This window comes from Dendrobates tinctorius, unplaced genomic scaffold (genome assembly GCF_039654945.1).
Source record: "Dendrobates tinctorius isolate UK_male_01 unplaced genomic scaffold, ASM3965494v1 ptg000008l, whole genome shotgun sequence".
NCBI lineage: Eukaryota > Metazoa > Chordata > Amphibia > Anura > Dendrobatidae > Dendrobates > Dendrobates tinctorius.
The window spans coordinates 53,032,208-53,053,904 of record NW_027361676.1 but is presented as its reverse complement, the minus strand read 5'-3'; the positions used below and the strand labels follow the sequence as shown (position 1 = coordinate 53,053,904).

The 21,697-nt window shown below is 41.7% G+C and overlaps 1 protein-coding gene across 1 annotated transcript in view; it reads left to right on the top strand.

Annotated features, from left to right (window-relative positions):
• HPGD (15-hydroxyprostaglandin dehydrogenase) overlaps positions 1 to 21,697 on the top strand; it is a 91,425-nt gene that overhangs the window by 62,282 nt on the left and 7,446 nt on the right. The window contains exon 5 of the mRNA XM_073577577.1: positions 4,030 to 4,106. Coding sequence (XP_073433678.1) covers positions 4,030 to 4,106 — 77 coding nt within the window. The remainder of the gene's footprint in view (positions 1 to 4,029; positions 4,107 to 21,697) is intronic.

Here is a 21,697-nt window from a genome sequence, read left to right as displayed (position 1 = left end):
AAATGCTCCACTCTCCCATATTGAAGACGTATGCCTCAAATAAGACACCATCAAGTGTATACATACACGCGACCATTACATAGAGATCTTGAAGTTATTGATCAGATTGCACACTTCAGTCGCATAGCAATTGCGTCTGAGCATATACCCTACACACGCTCCACACTGATGATTCAAATGTAACTAAGCGTAAATCGCATCAAGAGCTCCAACAGTGTGAACAGGCGTCAGCATGCAGCTTCATTTTCATGCATATGTGATTAAAAAATGCTGTATATATCTCTGAGGCTAAAATTAGCCAAAGTTGCTCAAAGTCCTTTAAAGAGTGGATATATATAAGACGGTAAAAAGGGAGATTCTATATATGCAATATTCCATGATAATACATGGGAATCCCAGAAAAACGGGAAACAAAACACAAAACCTAAAAGGCCAATATCCTCAAAAAACATTATTCAGTTGTGGCTCATAAGAAACAGGCAAACGACAATTGCTCATTCAGCCCCCTCGGCTCCAGGGACTCCATCCTGAATATCCATTCACATTCTCTCCTGAGAATCAACTTATCCACATTCCCTCCTCTTGGGTTCACATTAACGACCTCTATAACACAGAATTTAATGTCACCGGGGTCACCTTTATGACACATCCACATATGCTTTGCAAGTGGGGTCTCTCTTTGATTTCTAATGTCCCCCAAATGTTCCCCTACTCTCCTTCTGAATTCTCTCCTGGTCTTCCCTATATAATTTTTAGGGCACGAGCAAGTGGCCATATAGATAACCCCTGTGGTCTTGCAGTTCGAGAAGTCTCGTTGATAAAACATCTTGCCAGTACTGGCACTGCAAAAAGACTTCCCCGGTCTCAAATATTTACCGAAACTGCAATCCCCGCACTTAAAGAAACCACAGGGTCTCCTATCCAGCCAGGTGCCACCAACCGCTGGTCTCCTGTATTGGCTATGGACCAACATGTCTCTGATAGATTTACCCTTTCTGAACGTAATGTTGGGGCACTCACCAATCACATTCTTCAAATCTGGATCCACCCTGAGAACGTCCCAATGCTTTGACAGGACCCTTCTAACCTCCTGATGTTTAACATCAAAAGTCCTGATAACCCTTATTGTTTCTGCCGAGTCCTCAACCTCACGTTTCTGCAACAGTTTAAGTCTGCTTTCCTTGCAAAGTCATATGCTGTGTCTAGAACATGTTTCGGGTACCCCTTATCCTTAAAACGGTAAAACATGTCCCCAGCTTGTTTCTGAAAAAGGTCATTCCTAGAGCAATTCCTCCTCAAACGGAGGAATTGTCCCTTCGGAATGCCTCTCTTGAGAGGGACTGGGTGGTGGCTCTGCCAGTGTAGCAGACTATTTGTACTCGTCGGTTTACAAAATATACTTGTAGAAACACCTCCCATCAGATCTTTTTTAATTCTTATATCCAGAAATGGTATTTCAGTTTCGTGGATTTCTGAGGTAAATCTCAGGTTCACATTATTTTGATTCAGTTCTCTTACAAATTCAGGCTTTGGAATTGACAACCTGCAAATGCTCAGTAGAAAAAGGACTAGCTCAGCCCTTGAAATGGACATCTCTGGTGAAACTTCCTTTCAGGGTGGGGATAGAGGCTGCGGCAGCAACCTTAGTGCCAGCCACCTGATGTCATCCCATTTTAGAATCCCCAGTGCAGGCTGGAATACTCATAATGATACGGCATCAGAAGTATTAAAAAAGGTTTACTACTAATTTACTTGCTAGTTATTTGGTTTATTCCTTTAGAAAGTTATTTCCCAAAAATTCAGGTCATCCTCACCCATTGGATAAGGGATTTAAACGTGCGCTGCTAGACAAAACGACTCCTTTCCAGATTGTGTACTTGTATACTTTTATTTTCCCAACGCGTTTCGAAGTCTCAAACTTCTTCCTCAGGGGATGACATGTACAAACAGACAGAGTAGCTCCCAGTTTTATACATACAAATTTCAAATATTGGCGCCAAAGGTCACATGTTACAGGGAAAGAATGTCAAAGGTCATCAGTAACAAAAAAATGTACAAAAAATGTTTGAAACTATTGTTTCCACCTTAATAAATTCTCTTAAAATATTTATTTGCAGGTCATAAAAAGAAGAATGGAAAAAAAAAAAAAATGAAATTAATATATAAAAGGATAGACCTGTGCTAGAACTATAAAAAAAAGGGGAGAAGGGAGCAGTAAATCACAGCTCAAACCACCATCCCAAATAGGCAGACGAAAGAGAAAGAGAAAAAGAAGAAAAGAAGAAAATAATGGATAATGAATTTACATATATATATATTAAAACGATTCTTTTATTCAATATAATAATTTTTTTTTTATTATTATTTTTATTATATTGAATAAAAGAATCGTTTTAATATATATATATGTAAATTCATTATCCATTATTTTCTTCTTTTCTTCTTTTTCTCTTTCTCTTTCGTCTGCCTATTTGGGATGGTGGTTTGAGCTGTGATTTACTGCTCCCTTCTCCCCTTTTTTTTATAGTTCTAGCACAGGTCTATCCTTTTATATATTCATTTCATTTCATTTTTTTTTTTTTTTTTTTTTTTTCCATTCTTCTTTTTATGACCTGCAAATAAATATTTTAAGAGAATTTATTAAGGTGGAAACAATACAGTTTCAAACATTTTTTGTACATTTTTTTGTTACTGTTGACCTTTGACATTCTTTCCCTGTAACATGTGACCTTTGGCGCCAATATTTGAAATTTGTATGTATAAAACTGGGAGCTACTCTGTCTGTTTGTACATGTCATCCCCTGAGGAAGAAGTTTGAGACTTCGAAACGCGTTGGGAAAATAAAAGTATACAAGTACACAATCTGGAAAGGAGTCGTTTTGTCTAGCAGCGCACGTTTAAATCCGAAAATTGTTTCTTTGATATCTGATGATCTATGGTCACGGCGTGGCCATTTGGATGTGCAGTAGCTTTGACCTCTATTCCTTTATGCCTCTAACTCTCCTGCTATTGGTGAGTATAATAGCTTGAACTGTATCTCTTTTACCTGGGTAAGACCCTATTGCGCTCTTTCTCTTTTAGTTTTAACCATTGGATAAGGGATAACATGCTGATCATTGGGTCTCTGACCACTGTCACCACCAATAAATCCGAGATTGAGGCTTTGGAAGCCTGAGATTGGAGCTAATTGCAGCCGAGGTGCAGCATGCTTGGCCGCTGCTCCATTTATTGTCTATGGCTGCTGGAAATAGCCGACCACAGTGCTAGTCAGCCCCATACCAAAAGAATGGAGCAGAGGCTGAACATAGGCACCTCGGCGACGTGTAGGTCACGTTCACCGGCTAACAGAACCTCAATCTCGGGAATGCTCGGGGCTCCCCAGCGATAAGCAAGTTATCTTGGGTTAGGTATACCTTTAGTTTTGGGGATTAACCCCTTATTTTCCAAATAACATCATATAGTAGTATATATGAAAGTGTATGTATGATTTTTGTTATCTGTTTATTTTGTCAGTTGTATGTTATACACTCTAAATATTAGGCAAATATCCGCTAATCCTCCGTGATCCCGCTGAACTGTTATGTACCTGCAATGTTTGCGAAGACCACAATTTCAAGCCTTAAGTACATGACTTACATCTTATCAGCTGCAAACAACACTTCCTACAGCAAACCCCCAGTGCAAGTTTAAAATGAAATAGCCTTTTCCTTCCTCCCGAATAATGTAGTCTGGAAAATTACATCTTCACTGGTTGCTAAAGTGCAAATGAAAGCCGAATATGTATTTTTCAGGGCAATGAAATTTCCAGTGCATGTGACTGAGACTAGTGAATTGCCCTGCCATGGACATCATCTTGGATGGCTGTTTCAATCTTCTGGTTAAATAAAATGCTAATGTGCCGTCTGCAGCCATTCAAGGTTATGTGACATGATCAGGGCATATCAGTAATCCACTTGTATCACTCTGACCAAGACTCGTCTCTTTTTAGCATTTTATTGATCAAAGTGATATGTATTATCTTTATCACAGGGCTGATGCCGGCTGCCTACCAACCAGTGTACTGTGCTTCCAAGCATGGCGTAATTGGATTCACAAGATCAATAGCGGTGAGTAGAATGATACTATATAAATTACCATTAATGAAAACGTTCTCTTATATTTATAACTATTCTCCAAGTGCATGCACCGTGCACTGGGGTGTCACCAGTAAGTATAGCTTGCTGAGTACAGTGTTATCTGTATTTCATTCCAGCCTTACTATTTATATTCTGCCCTGAAACCTTAAGATTAAAGAAAAAAAAGGTCAAACCTGATAGAATGTGTTATGTCTAGATCTGGCCTGAGGGGGCAGTGTGTGACAAAGTGATTCTTTTTTGGTGCTCCTTGAGTCCTTTTGTCATGCACGACCCCCTCCCACTATTACTTGCGTCAGGCATAATGCGACATACCAGTTTTACCCAGAATATTTATTTAACCAATTCAAGACACTCATGTCATAGCACAATTTTATTTTTTGTACATCTAATTTTAATAGCATTAAATTTTATCCTAAATCTGATATTAAAATAGTTTTTGTCTTTATTTGTGATATGTGCCACACAATTTTTATGTTATTTTTAGATTTGCTTTATTTTTTACTGAAATAAGGAGAAAATCACAAGAAAAATGAAGAAAATGAGTGTATCTGCCTCTAGAGATTATTTTAAATGAAAGAAGTTGTTACCAGTGTGAGACATGTAATGACTGACAGTCTGCTCTCCTCATCTGCATGTCTCACAATGGTAACGTCCCCTTTCATGTAAAATAAGCTCTGGAGGCAGATTCTCATGCAGATTTGTGTTTGGCCCATAGTCCTTAACAGTTCATTTACATTTTAAGAAAAATGTGCATTACTCTGGAATAAGACATTAGATCACAGATATCAAGGTATCATTAAATTCAGCTTCCTATGACTTTCATGCCCATATAGATGGCTTAGGAGGGTTGATCCTACTGACAGATTTACATTAACATTCCATGCACACCATGAGGAACCTGTTTCACTGGTGTCTAGAGTTACAGCAACACAACTAGGCCCATCTGATCCTTATGAAGGCATGCTGCAAGAACTGTGGATCTCCATGGAGAAGCTTTTGTCTGAATTGTGCTGCCATTGACTTATATTTGTCCATGTGCAATCTGTAATGTAAAGAGACAGCACACGGACTTAGCTCCAGACGCAGCTATTTACCATTTAGATGCCGCTGTCAATCTCATAGTTACAGTGGCAGCTAAGGGCCTGCTGAACTTTCTCTTCGCTGCCATCTTGGTACTCCTGTGAAACTTAGAGGTGAGGGTCACACAACAGTATAAAAAATCCGCCCGATTTTCATCCAGAAATGTAGTACTTTTTTATCATCTGTTATCTGTGTGCTGTCCATATGCAGTCCTTTTTTTACTCAGCAGCTATTAATCATTTACATGACCATTTTCTGTTTCACATGTTACAGAATTGCAATGTTTTTGTAAAACTCGGATGCCGTACTGTGTCTTCATTTGTCATCTGATTGTTTTCTCATACTCATTCGATTTCAGAGTGAAGTCGCAGAATGCTGTAGTTTTTTCACATACAGATTCTGTCTTAAATAACAGTGGTCTGAATGCTTTCTGATAAAAAATGAATAGTGCTCATCCGATTTACATGTTGGTATAAACGAACCCAAAACTGAGCTTCAAAGGAGACCTTGATTTTCACTATATACTGCAATACATGGTAATGCTGTATATAGTATAAGCTATCGCAGGTTCACGTCCTCTAGGGGGACTAAAAATAGTATTAAAAAACCTTTAAATCACTCCACTTAAATATGAAGAAATTATAATATATACAATAAGAAATATATTTGACCCTATGGTAAACACCATGAACAAAAAAAAAAAATCTATCTTTTGATCACCTCCCTAAAAATTTGCTATAAAAAGAGATGAAAAATTTGTTTTTACCCCAATTTAAGGCCCCGTCACACACAGCGATATCGCCAGCGAAATCGCTGATTTTGTGATGCCACAGAGATCTCACCAGCGACATCGCTGTGTGTGACATGGATCAGCGACTGACCCCCCTGCCGGGTATCGCTGATCGCGTTCGAACATCCTGGGCCGTTTTTTGATCATTGGCCTCCCACTGGCCAGCGCGCATCACTGCGTGCATGCTGATTTCCAAGGTAAACAGTGGGTAACTAAGAGCCACGTGGCTCTTAGATACCTGCTGTTTACTTTGGAAACCAGCTTGCTTGCTGGTCCTGATCGCTGGAGGGGCTGCCTATGTGACAGCTCACCAGCGATCAGCTAACGATGTCCCTGCGATCCCATCCTTGTCGGATCGTTGGTGGCATCGCTAGGACATTGATACGTGTAACAGGGCCTTTAGTGTCAATAAGAATGTCAGCTCACCATGCAAAAGCCAGCCTTCACTCAACTCCATCAAAAGAAAAATAAAAAACTGTTACTGGTCATAGAAAATGGCTACACAAAGTTAAAGCAAACCTATCAGCAGGATGTTGCTAAGTAAACTACAGGCATTGTAAGGTTGGCAGTGTTGAAAGTGATTAAAATGATACCCGGGGTGAAGAAATCTGTCCTGTGGTTCTTGTGTAATCAGTATTAGAAGTTTTCAGTTAATGAGATGCTCGTGCTTCGGGGTGGGACTGTAGGCAGAGTCTTATCTTCCTGCTCTAAGCCAGAGAAACCAAGGAAAGGTCTGCCCATATGACTGCCCTGAAGCGCAGTCTGTTTCTATGATAAGGAACTTGTTTGTGATTTGGGCGGGCCTGTGGGCAGGTCTTTCCTTTGTTTCCTGGCTTAGAGCAGGAAGATAAGACACTGCTTACAGTTGCGCCAAAGCACAGGCATATCATTAACTGAAAACTTCTAACACTGATTACACAAGAACTACAAGATGGATTTCTTCACTCCAGGTATTATTTTAATCAGTTTAACAGCACCAACATGACAGTGTCTGTAGTTTACTTAGCAAAATCCTGCTGACTAGTTCGCTTTAAAATATTTCTTTTTACAAACCTCAGATTTTTTTTTTTTTTAGTCACCTAAGTGATATTATCTTTGGTATCACAGCAACCTCACTGACCTGGACAATCATGCTTCCAGGTTATTTTTACTGCATATTGAGCATTATAAAAGAAAACCCCCCAAACAAATGCCGAATTGCATTTTTTGATCATTTCACTACACTTGGAGTTTTTATTTCTGGTTTTCTATATTTTGTATGGCAGAATGAATGGTGTCAATCACAACTACAACTTGCTCTGCAAAAATCAATCCCTTGTACATCTATATCCACAAGCAAATAAATAAGTTATGGCTGTTGGGAAGGTGTGGAAAAAAAAAAGAAGAAAAATGAAAAAATCCCCGTTTCTCAAAGGATTAATTCCATTTCTCAGTTCAATAAGCAGAACAGAGAATAAAATCTCAAAGTGAATACGTGAACAGAGCCTAATATATTTTTGCCTACATTTTCAAGCTCTAAAGTAATGCAAAAAAGAAATATAAAAAATATCCCATGCTGGATTATTACTTTGTTCCTTGATCTGTTGGTTATGTTAGTGTAGTTGGGGAGGTCTGTGTATAACGTTCCTTATTTTTGCTGCACTCTGGAATTTGGTCATTTTCGTCCACTTCCCTAATCTAATAGCAAAGTTTTATCCAAATCTGTGTGATGTCTCATGGTGGTAGGATCAATATTATGTCAAATTGATGCTGGTAACATTGCAGTGATAGACACACTGATTTATTGTGTAGGCTTCACATTTAACCAAACCCTTTGGATTTCTAGACATTGATCAGGAATTTCTGTCTAAATCATGGCAGTGAATACGTCTTAGATCCCCAGTCAATCTATCTATTTCACACTTTATTGATTTTAGAATCAGCCTTATTCCCTTTCCCCTCTGTGGACAGCCTATTTCTGCTGTATATTGCAAGACTCTAAAAATTATTTTCCAGAAATCAATATATCCTTTACAAAACCATAATTGTGCAATTATCATAATTTTTGTGTGAAATTACATAAAACAAAACAACGGCCACATTCCATCTTCCATACATTTATTTCAGCAGTATGTGCCGGTTAGCATTTTAGAACAACTAAAGATGAGATTCATTGACTATGATAATCATACAAAAGGCTCTATTTCTGCTATTAAATATCAATCTGTGGTTTGCCCATTCGTTTCATAAGAGACACATCAAGAAATTAAGATTATTACCTAAAACCTGATGTCAAACCACATTTACCACACTAATAGATTGAGAGACATCAGTGATAATGATATAAGTCATATATACAGTGTATATGTATATATATATTTATACTATACTACTGTGTATATATATATATATATATATATATATATATATACTAGCTGTTTCCAGCCAGCTAACGCTCGGCACGCTCATTGCTATCTATTTAACGCTGCTGGTGATTAAATTAAAGTAAATAATGACAACATTCAATAGCGCTTACGCAGGTGGTAAATTAAATTAAAATGAAGTTAATAACAATAATAATCATAAAAATCTGAATAATACTAATGATACATTTTATTCACAGTGTAAAATCAAAAGCATACTGGATTCAGTAAGATGTGCGTTTTTTATTCATTCCAGCATCTAAACAAATTTCATAACGAAACGTAAATTAAGCTAAAATTTCTCTGTAATCACAATTAAATGTACGTTTACCTTGGCTGAAGTGGTTGAATTACATAGAAAGGAAGTGCTGCGTGTGGTAATGTGGGGGGGCGGAACCTCGTGTGGTAATGTGTGGGGATGGAGCCTTGTGTGGTAATGTGGGGGGACGGAGCCTTGTGTGGTAATGTGGGGGAACGGAGCCTCATGTGGTAATGTGTGGGGACAGAGCCTCGTGTGGTAGTGTGTGGGGACACAGCCTCATGTGGTAATGTGTGAGGATGGAGCCTCATGTGGTAATGTGTGGGGACGGAGCCTCGTGTGGTAATGTGTGGGGACGGAGCCTTGTGTGGTAATGTGGGGGGATGGAGCCTTGTGTGATAATGTGGGGGGACAGAGCCTCGTGTTGTAATGTTGGGGGGTGGGATTATGTGTGGTAATATGGGGGGCGGGATTATGTGTGATAATTTGGGGGGCAGGATTCTGTGTGGTAATGTGGTGGGGGGCGGGATTATGTGTTGTAATGTGGTGGGGGGCAGGATTATGTGTGGTGATATGGTGGGGGGCGGGATTATGTGTGGTGATGTGGTGGGGGGCGGGATTATGTGTGGTGAAGTGGTTGGGGGCGGGATTATGTGTGGTGATGTGGTGGGGGGGGGTGGGATTGTGCGTGGTGATGTGGTGTGGGGGCGGGATTGTGTGTAGTAATGTGGTGGGGGGGATTGTGTGTGGTAATGTGGTGGGGGGCGGGATTGTGTGTGATATTGTGGTGGGGGTGGGATTGTGTGTGGTAATGGGGGCGGGATTAGCGAGTAATCACGATGCCTCTTATATATATATAGAGATATATATATATACAGTATATATATATTTTCAGGTATATACTATACTGTAGTTAAAATTCTGTCAGAATAGTAGACCCTCAGTCACAAGGATGATCAAACATTATAAAACCTCAGTAGCATAGCTCTGCTACAATACGAGAGATGAAGTCAAGAGGCTTACATGAAAATCTGGTTCTAACAGTTAAGTGGTTCATTTGGTTCTAATTACAGATGAGCGGATCAGGCGATATTCAATTTTTCCCGTTCACACAATTTTTCTTTGGAATTTCAATTTGTGGAGAAGATATTCTCTATGAATTTAATGTCCCTTTTATGCTATGGGAGGTCTCACGAACCCCAGAACATAATAAAAGTAATATGTAAAAAATGATAAAATCGTTATTAAGGCTACGTGCACACGCTGCGGATTTGGCAGCGCGGATTTTGTAAAATCCGCAGGTAAATCTGCAGGCCAAAAGACCTGCGGAAAACCTGCGGATTGCTCTGCGGTTTTGCCCTGCGGTTTTTCATCTCCTCAATGGAGGAGATGGCAAACCGCAGCGGAATCCGCAGAAAGAATTGACATGTCAATTCTTTCTGCGGTTTCAAAACTGCAGAAAAACCGCGCGGAAAAATCTGCACCGTCTGCACTGCGGTTTTGTATTCCCATAGGGAATAATGGTACTGTAGACCGCAGCAAAAACTGCTGCGGACCCGCAGCGGCCAAATCAGCTGCGGAACCGCAGCAGAATCCGCAGCGTGTGCACACACCCTTATACTCACTTTACTGCTCACCTTTTCTTACCCTCCACTGTGCACCGCCACCTGTCTAGTCCATGCAACATCTTATGATCCCCACCACACGTGCTGCAAGGTCACAGCGTCATGACATCATGATGTGTGCTGTGACTTTCCTTGTCCTTGCAAAAGTTTACAGCGTCCTCATGTGTACCTGAAATTCCAGCTCGGCATTACTTTTAGTTCCTGTAACTTTCACAGGGATATTGTGCTTGGCAGTCATATGAGAAATAATTTCTTAATACTGGAACAAAAGAAAGTAAATTACACAAATCATTAGCGTCATTGCAAACAGACTGATCCATTTAAAGTGTCTATTTCTGTTAATGTTGGTGATTATGGCTTACAGCGAATGAAAACCCAAAAGTCATTATCTCAGTAAATTAGAATAATTAGCAAAAAAAACACCTGCAAAGGCTTCCTAAGCATGTAGAAAGGTCCCTTAGTCTGTTTCAGTAGGCTACCCATTCTTGGGGAAGACTGCTGACTTGACAGATGTCCAGAAGGCAGTCATTGACAAGCTCCACAAGGAGGGTAAGCCACAGAAGGTCATTGCTAAAGAAGCTGGATGTTCACAGAGTGCTGTATCCAAGCATATTAATGAAAAGGTGAGTGGAAGGAAAAAGTGTGGTAGAAAAAGGTGCACAAGCAACTGAGATAACTGCAGCCTGGAAGGGATTGTTAAGAAAAGGCCATTCCAACTTTTGGGGGAGATTCACAAGGAGTGGGCTGCTGCTGGAGTCATTGCTTCAAGAGCCACTACAAACAGATGTATCCAGGACATGGGATACAAGTGTCAAGCCACTCGTGACTAACAGACAACGCCAGAAGCTTCTTACCTGAACCCAGGAGAAAAAGAACTGGACTGTTGCTCAGTGGTCCAAGGTGTTGTTTTCAGATGAAAATAAATTTTGCATTTCATTTGGAAATAAAGGTCCCAGAGTCCGGAGGAAGAGTGGAGAGGCCACAATCCAAACTGCTTGAGGTCTAGTGTGAAGTTTCCACAATCAGTGATGGAGCCATGTCATCTGCTGGTGTAGGTCCAATGTGTTTTACCAAGACCAAAATCAGTGCAGCCATCAACCAGGAAATTTTATTGCACTTCATGCTTCCCTCTGCTGACAAGCTTTTTCGAGATGGAAATTTCATTCTCCAGCAGGACTTGTCACCTGTCCACACTGCCAAAAGTACCAATACCTATTTTAAAAACAAAAGTATCACTGTGCTTGATTGGCCAGCAAACGCACCTGACCTGATATTGTCAAGAGGAAGATAAGAGACACCAGACCCAACAATTCAGACAAGCTGAATGCTGCCATCAAAGCAACCTGGGTTTCCATAACACCTCAGCAGTGCCACAGGCTGGTCGCCTCCATGCCACGCTGCATTGATGCAGTAATTGATGCAAAAGGAGCCCTGACCTAGTATTGAGGGCATTTAATGAACATACAGTACGTTTCAGTAGGCCAATATTTCGGATTTTAAAATCATTTTTCAAGTTGGTGTTATAAAGTGTTCTAATTTACTGAGATAATGACTTTCGGGTTTTCATTGGCTGTAAGCCATAATCATCAACATTAACAGAAATAAACACTTGAGATAGATCACTCTGTTTGTAATGACTATATATAATATGAGTTTCACTTTTTGTATTGAAGAACTGAAATAAATGAACTTTTTGATGATATTCTAATTTTGTGAGAAGCTCCTGTACATGGTAGATGTGTGCTCTGATAACAACATAATGAACTGTTAAGCATGAACTTGTTTGGCACAGCTGGAGGATGGGCTCTCAGAATCTTTTTTTCTGGTGGACCCAATGCCTTTGAGTTGACATTGTACATTTGAACATGACACAAGCAGTTGTTTTTGGATCCTTACTTGGTTGTTGATTAATAATGAGAGGAGCCTTTGTGCCTCTAGTGTCACTGACGGAAATAACCTCTCCAGGATGGAGCTAATAATAATGATGCTCTCTGACTTTTATCTGTGTATTTTAATGCAGGTTATGTAACCATTGTCATCCACTGAGCAAATAGAGTCATACTGGGAACAATTTGTTCCTTGTTTGATTGCTTTGTGCCAAATAAAAAGAAATTTTCACGGAACAAGTAAATGATTACTGTGTTTAAAACCAGGGAAAGTTATTAGCTCTGGAAACAAGGTAACAGCTCACAGCAAGGATCGATTCCCCACAAATTAGTGTCTTGATGTTTATACACATCACATCCTGACAGAAAGACAATTGCAGCCTTGATGCTGTTTATAATGAATCCTGCTTATTTATGCCGGATGTAAACTACTTGTGATGTGTGCAATTTCCTGCACACTTACAGAGGGACAGGAATGCTTCATGACCTGATTGTAATTTGTTTATGATGAAAATTCTGTACTCAGTTAAATTAGTAGCTTGTTCTATGGCAATTACATAAGATATCATTGGTCAAGTGAACACTTTGCAGGGCATTTAAAGGGAACGTGTCACCAGTTTTTTAGTGTATGAATAAATTCCACCACCTTTATCAGCACCTGGGCTGCATTCCACAAACTTGCATATTATCTCCTGGCTCCCCCTGTTTACCCCTAAAAATAACTTTTGATTTGCATCCACTCAGGTTGTCTGGTCCGATGAGCATCATTGCTGCAGGGTTTGTCCCTCATCTTTGCTGCTAATTGCTGTGCTCCAGCCTTAATTGATGTAGATGATGCATCTTGCATCCAACGAAATCTTGCACCTGCGCTGGCCCGCACAGGCGCACTTTGTTCTGCTGTTCTGCCAAAAGAACATAAAACATAACTCCACATGCCCACAGTAGGGCAGGGCAAAATGCGACTGCGCGATCCAGCAATGTTCCAGCACAGGTGCAAGATTAAGCTGGGCCATGTGGATGAGAGCAGACGTGTCAGCCACATAAATCAGCAGCAGCGAGTAGGGACAGACTGCTCATCAATGGCGCCCATCGGACCGGAACATCCGGTGCGGGAGAAATTCAAAAGGTATATTTGGTGGTATACAGAGGGAGTCAGGAGATAATATACAAGTTTGTGTAATGCAGCACACGCTCTGAAAAAAGGTGGTGGTTGGTGTCAAAAAAACAATGACCAGCTCTCTTTAAACCTAAACGAGAATAAAAAATTAAACCATGAGTGATGGCCAATCTATTTGTCAGAAGAACAACTTCTTTGGAAATGGTAATAGTGGCAATACTGAATTGTTTAACAGAATTTTTAGCAACTTAACAAGAGAATGTTGCACCCCATGTTTTCACTGTGAGTTATAAGGCACCTAATATGTGTTTTTTAGCACTACTGGATAGTTTACCATACATCAGTGTCTGTTCTCATCCTGGTCCTGTGGGAAATGAATGGTGTAGTTGCCTCCCATTGTTAAAGAGTTACTGCTAAAAGGGGTTTCCAGGTTTTTCATGAAAATCAGCAGTCACTCAATTTGATTGCAGACTTGCAAAATCCTCACAGCGCACACTAACTCTAGTGCTGGCGAGGAGACCGGGTGGTCAAGTGAACGCAAGTGTTCGATATACACACTTCGGGCAACATTCCAACTAGACTTGTGCGACCTCACTCTATGCAAGTGAATTTGGTTTTGACTACATTACCGTTCAAAATTTTGGGGTCACCCAGACAATTTTGTGTTTTCCATGAAAACTCCTACTTTTATTAATAAAATGAGTTGCCAAATTAATTTAAAATCTAGTCCAGACATTGACAAGGTTCTAAAAAAGATTTTTTATCTGAAATAATAATTTTCTCCTTCAAACTTTGCTTTCGTCAAAGAATGCTTCCTTTGCAGCAGTTACAGCATTGCAGACCTTTGGCATTCTAGCAGTTAATTTGCTGAGGTAATCTGGAGAAATTTCACCACATGCTTCCAGAAGCCCCTCCCACAAGTTGGTTTGGCTTGATGGGAACTTTTTGCGCACCATACGGTCAAGCTGCTCCCACAACAGCTCAATGGGGTTGAGATCTGGTGACTGCGCTGGCCACTCCATTACAGATAGAATGCCAGCTGCCTGCTTCTTCTCTAAATAGTTCTTGCATAATTTGGAGGTGTGCTTTGGGTCATTGTCCTGTTGTAGGATGAAATTTGCTCCAATCAAGTGCTGTCCACAGGGTATGGCATGGCATTGCAAAATGGAGTGATAGCCTTCCTTATTCAAAATCCCTTTTACCTTGTACAAATCTCCCACTTTACCAGCACCAAAGCAACCCCAGACCATCGCATTACCTCCACCATACTTGACAGATGGCGTTAGGCACACTTCCAGCATCTTTTCAGTTGTTCTGCATCTCACAAATTTTGTTCTGTGTGATCTGAACACCTCAAACTTGGATTCGTCTGTCTATAACACTTTTTTCCAATCTTCCTCTGTCCAATGTTTATGTTCTTTTGCCCATATTAATCTTTTCCTTTTATTAGCCAGTCTCAGATATGGCTTTTTCTTTGCCTCTCTGCCCTGAAGGCCAGCATCCCGGAGTCGCCTCTTCACTGTAGACGTTGACACTGGCGTTTTGTGTGTACTATTTAATGAAGCTGCCAGTTGAGGACCTGTGAGGCGTCGATTTCTCATACTACAGACTTCTAATGTACTTGTCTTGTTGCTCAGTTTTGCAACGGGGCCTCCCACTTCTCTTTCTACTCTGGTTGGAGCCTGTTTGTGCTCTCCACTGAAGGGAGTAGTACACACCATTGTAGGAAATCTTCAGTTTCTTGGCAATTTCTCGCATGGAATAGCCTTCATTTCTAAGAACAGGAATAGCCTGTCGAGTTTCACATGAAAGTTCTTTTTTTCTGGCAATTTTGAGAGTTTAATGGAACCAACAAAAGTAATGCTCTAGATTCTCAACTAGCTCAAAGGAAAGTCAGGTTTATAGCTTCTCTAATCAGCAAAACTGTTTTCAGCTGTGCTAACATACTTGCACAAGGGTTTTCAATTATATTCTAACCATCCATTAGCCTTCTTACACAGTTAGCAAACACAAAGTACCATAAGAACACTGGAGTGATGGTTGTTGGAAATGGGCCTCTATACACCTATGAAGTTATTGCATTACAAACCAGACGTTTGCAGCTAGAATAGTCACTTACTACATTAACAATGTATAGAGTGTATTTCTGAATCATTTAATGTTAGCTTCATTGGAAAAAAAACTGTGCTTTTCTTTCAAAAATAAGGAAATTTCAAAGTGCCTTTAAACTTTTGAATGGTAGTATATGTAAAGGATAACATACCACATGGCTCTATTAAGTACAATAGTGACCAGTTTTAATTTAGCATAACCTAAAAATAGCTGCTTTTGCATAAATCTAGCTTAAGAAACAGAGAAAAGAAGTAGAGTAACTTATCAATTGAATAATGTGTATACAAGTCGCCAGCCTGAAGAAACATTTCCAAAATCACACATCCATGAGGTTGCATTTAAATAAATTGTTCTAGGAAAATTGAACTGATCCTATGGAAAGCAATCACAGTTTTATATGCTGTTTCAGTGGTCTTTGCTTATTCCTAATTATTTATATGAATTTTACTAATTCTCCATATTTATGTTGATATACTGTATGCACCAGCTATTTGCATTCTTATCCCTAAGTCCTGTCTTCAGTGATCCTGCTGCAGGCAGCCATTTTTGTATCTCTGTTTTTGATTCACTTCATGAGTACTATTTTAATATTTACCTATTTGGTTTGTTATAACACAATAAAAAAGTCTTTTTTCATCTTTATGGTATATACTTCCATTTTCTTTGTCTGAAATTTATATATCAATCTACTCAGCTCCCCCTGCTCTATAACATGAGGCCTGCAGATTGGACGGCATTCTCATGGTGACACGTTCCCTTTAAATAAGATAATCTTATTCACTCAGAACTAAATGTAAGAAAGATTTAATGTAAGTAAATATTTTTCAGAGATGCTATGATAAGGGACAGGCGTTGCCTTCTCTGCCTGCAAAGTCTTAGATTACGGTGTACACGTGACTCGTTCACAGACACTCACCCTTTCTTGGAATAGTTGCACAGAGATAAACATATTCCTGTCTGCCATGACCTTTTCTCTTGTAACACAAGGCACACGACAGCAGTAGCCATCGGGGAGCAGCCAGACATTTGGCTTTATCATTTAGCTTGTGAGAAATTGTTCGATGTTATTGACTCTATGGTCGATACACTTTGAGGCCCTTTGTAGTAATAGACTTCTATTGAATTCATGCCCAAAATATGATATTATTTTTTTACCACTATAGACATAATAATAATAATAATCTTTATTTTTATATAGCGCTAACATATTCCGCAGCGCTTTACAGTTTGCACACATTACCATCACTGTCCCTGATGGGGCTCAAAATCTAAATTCCCTATCAGTATGTCTTTGGAGTGTGGGAGGAAACTGGAGTGCCCGGAGGAAACCCACGCAAACACGGGGAGAACGTACAAACTCCTTGCAGATGTTGTCCTTGGTGGGATTCCAACCCAGGACAACCTGACCACTGAGCCACCGTGCTGCCCACCTATCCTGAGATATATTTCAGTCAAACATAGCGTGATAATTAAAGAATAAATAATGCAAAAGGTGACAATACTGCCTTCACTATATCTTCATGCTAATTAGTTCTTTTATGGAGGTGTTAATTCTACCTTATGACAAGCAGCAGCACAATTCAGGGATTTACTTGTGTCTGCAAAAGAATAAAACATTCCAAGGAACCTTGACGAACCTTGACCCCTTTTACCATGATTGCATCATCACTTCGCTTGATTTAACATGGCTGCGCTTGACCTTTACATCGAGCTGCAAGCAGCACCTAAGCTTCATCTTAGATCTAGGCTGCGCGGCCATCAATCATTATCCATCCACGTTAGAGAGAGCCATTTGTTAGTGTCAGCAAACTGTATGAAGATATATTAGCTTACTGTATGAAGATATATTAGCTTGAAATATAGTATATTGTAATAGCATGTTGTATCATAGACCTCCTTATGACAGTCCTGTGAGCAGGTTCTATAATGATATTTAATCAGCAGACATAAGGTTTTCCCTAGATTCTTATTCCCCTGGGATTGAACATTGTTTCTGCCTAAATGAAAAATCTTATGCATTAGTTTTCCTGGCCTATGAAGGTTTTCATTTTTTTTTTGCACTTAGCGTAATTTTTTCTTAAATGCGTTATTTTGCCCAATGTTTCATTGATGTTAGTCTACACATTATCTTTCCATTATGCACTTTTGTGATATACTGTCTATGACTGTGTTTGGGTATGAGCGTGCGGGGTCTTTTTACTGAGTTTTCAGATCAGAATTTGATCATAAGCTTCAAGTTTTTGAGGAGTTTTGAGAATTGAAGGAGGATTTGGTGAGTTTCCGCTCAGTTTTGTATCTAAATACTCAGAGAAAACTTTATGTTACAAATCCTATTATTATCTATAATAATAAATGCCCTAACCAGCTTCCGGTTGTAACAACTTCCGTCCAGTTGTAACCGGTGATGTCACCACACACACACGCACGTTAACCCTCAACACACCACACCGCCTCAACACACACTCCTCTCACCTTTCACCTCCACTCACTCTTTCACTCCACATACGTTCCTTTCTCTCACTCTGTTTCTCATACTCACACCGTCATCGTCGCTGCCCCGACATCTTCCTCCGCCGCCGCGATCCAGGATCCAGACGTTCTCCAGGCCGCCGACATCGGGATCCAAAAAGATGGCGTCGGCGAAATCTCGCGAGATTACGCCAACGCCATTTTGGATCCCGATGTCGCCCATGCCAGCGACATGTTCTTGCGGCGACGCCATCTTGAATATCGCGGGACTTCACGAAATCCAAGATGGCGTCCCGCAAGAACATGTCGGCGGCCTGGAGAACGTCTGGATCGCGGCGGCGGAGGAAGATGTCGGGGCAGCGACGATGACGGTGTGAGTATGAGAAACGGAGTGAGAGAAAGGAACGTATGTGGAGTGAAAGAGTGAGTGGACATGAGTGGAGGTGAAAGGTGAGAGGAGTGTGTGTTGAGGCGGTGTGGTGTGTTGAGGGTTAACATGGCAAGAGGTGTGAGGCTGTGTGCACACGCTGCGGATTTTGCTGCGGTTCCGCAGCGGTTTTGGCCGCTGCGGACCCGCAGCAGTTTTTGCTGCGGTGTACAGTACCATGATTCCCTATGGGAATCAAAAACCACAGTGCAGACGGTGCGGAATTTTCCGCGCAGATTATCTGCGGTTTTCAATCCGCAGAAAGAATTGACATGTCAATTCTTTCTGCGGATTCTCCTGCGGTTTGCCATCTCCTCTATTGAGGAGATGAAAAACCGCAGGGCAAAACCGCAGAGCAATCCGCAGGTAAAACCGCTGGTCTTTTGACCTGCGGTTTCACCTGCGGATTTTACAAAATCCGCGCGGATGAATCCGCACCTAATCCGCAGCGTGTGCACACAGCCTTAACGACGTCGGCGAAATGTCGCGAGATTTCGCCGACGCCATCTTGCATTCGTGAAATTGCGTCATTTACCTCACGCCGACTTGCTGTGCGGACGCTTGGCATTGCCTGTACCACCATAACTACTGCTGCCTTGGTCCTATGCCTGTTTACTGCCGGTGTCTAATTACAGGGCCAATTTGCCTATACTGCCATAACTATTGCTACCTTGCTACTCTGCCTGTGTCTAATTACAGGGCTAATTTGCCTCTACCGCCATAACTACTGCTGCCTTGCTCCTCTGCCGGTGTCTAATTACAGGGCTAATTTGCCTCTACCGCCATAACTACTGCTGCCTTGCTCCTCTGCCGGTGTCTAATTACAGGGCTAATTTGCCTCTACCGCCATAACTACTGCTGCCTTGCTCCTCTGCCGGTGTCTAATTACAGGGATAATTTGCCTATACCGCCATAACTACTGCTGCCTTGCTCCTCTGCCGGTGTCTAATTACAGGGCCAATTTGCCTATACCGCCATAACTACTGCTGCATTGCTCCTCTGCCTGTGTCTAATTACAGGGCCAATTTGCCTCTACCGCCATAACTACTGCTGCCTTGCTCCTCTGCCGGTGTCTAATTACAGGGCTAATTTGCCTCTACCGCCATAACTACTGCTGCATTGCTCCTCTGCCGGTGTCTAATTACAGGGCCAATTTGCCTATACCGCCATAACTACTGCTGCCTTGCTCCTCTGCCAGTGTCTAATTACAGGGCTAATTTGCCTCTACCGCCATAACTACTGCTGCATTGCTCCTCTGCCGGTGTCTAATTACAGGATCAATTTGCCTCTACCGCCATAACTACTGCTGCCTTGCTCCTCTGCCGGTGTCTAATTACAGGGCTAATTTGCCTCTACCGCCATAACTACTGCTGCCTTGCTCCTCTGCTGGTGTCTAATTACAGGATCAATTTGCCTCTACCGCCATAACTACTGCTGCATTGCTCCTCTGCTGGTGTCTAATTACAGGGCCAATTTGCCAATACCGCCATAACTACTGCTGCCTTGTTCCTCTGCTGGTGTCTAATTAGAGGATCAATTTGCCTCTACCGCCATAACTACTGCTGCCTTGCTCCTCTGCCGGTGTCTAATTACAGGATCAATTTGCCTCTACCGCCATAACTACTGCTGCATTGCTCCTCTGCTGGTGTCTTAATTACAGGGCCAATTTGCCTATACCGCCATAACTACTGCTGCCTTGCTCCTCTGCCGGTGTCTAATTACATGGCCAATTTGCCTCTACCGCCATAAGTACTGCTGCCTTGCTCCTCTGACTGTTCACTGCCTGTGTCTAATTACAGGGCCAATTTGCCTCTACCGCCATAACTACTGCTGCCTTGCTCCTCTGCCGGTGTCTAATTACAGGGCCAATTTGCCTCTACCGCCATAACTACTGCTGCCTTGCTCCTCTGCCGGTGTCTAATTACAGGGCCAATTTGCCTCTACCGCCATAACTACTGCTGCCTTGCTCCTCTGCCGGTGTCTAACTACAGGGCCAATTTGCCACTACCACTTCATAACTACTGCTGGGCAATTACAGGGTCAATTAGTATCTTTTTACTCTACAATACTCCAGGACGCCTTCTTCACTGCCAGATAACTGCCAAATAGACTCCTTTACCTGTGCCAACATGAGTCATAACAAAAAGTATGCCAATGCCAGTGAAAGGAAAGCAGCTTTAGCACTATGACAAAAACAACGCCGTGCTAATGAGACTCCTGAGGAAAAACACCATCGCCTTGAGAAGATTAAGGCTTATAAACGCGTCGCCTCACACACGAATCCCCTAACTCTAAATCCATAAGATTGGCTGAAGAAGCCTCTGCACGCCGTCACCGCCGACAACAGACGGCCTCTTCCTCATCATTATTATTAGACTCACAACAGGATGCTTCCACATCAGCATGTGGAACATTTTACTGCTACACTTCATCCCATATGCCGTTCACTGACATAACTAATCAGCAATCTGTTTCTGCCCTATCAATACCACCATTCAATACCGATGCACAGTATGCCAATGCCAGTGAAAGGAAAGCAGCTTTAGCACTACGACAAAAACAACGCCGTGCTAATGAGACTCCTGAGGAAAAACAGCATCGACTTGACAAGATTAAGGCTTATAAACGCCGTCGTCTCACACACGAATCCCCTAACTCTAAATCTATTACATTGGCTGAAGAAGCCTCTACACGCCATCACCGCCAACAACAGACGGCTTCTTCCTCATCATCTATAATAATAAATGCCCTAAGCAGCTTCCGGTTGTAACAACTTCCATCCAGTTGTAACCGGTGACGTCACTACACACACGCACATGTTAACCCTCAACACACCACACCGCCTCAACACACACTCCTCTCACCTTTCACCTCCACTCACGTCCACTCACTCTTTCACTCCACATACGTTCCTTTCTCTCACTCCGTTTCTCATACTCACACCGTCATCGTCGCTGCCCCGACATCTTCCTCCGCCGCCGCGATCCTGGATCCAGATGTTCTCCAGGCCGCCGACATGTTCTTGCGGCGATGCCATCTTGGATTTCGTGAAATCCCGCGAGATTCAAGATGGCGTCGCCGCAAGAACATGTCGCTGGCGTGGACGACTCAGGATCCAAAAAGATGGCATCGGCGAAATCTTGCGAGATTACGCCGACGCCATTTTGGATCCCGATGTCGTCCATGCCGGCGACATGTTCTTGCGGCGACGCCATTTTGGATCGGCGAAATCCCACGATAGTCAAGATGGCATCGCCGCAAGAACATGTCGCCGGCGAGGACGACGTCGGGATCCAAAATGGCGTCGGCGAAAACTCGTGAGATTTCGCCGACGCCATTTTGGATCCCGACGTCGTCCACGCCGGCGACATGTTCTTCCGGCGACGCTATTTTG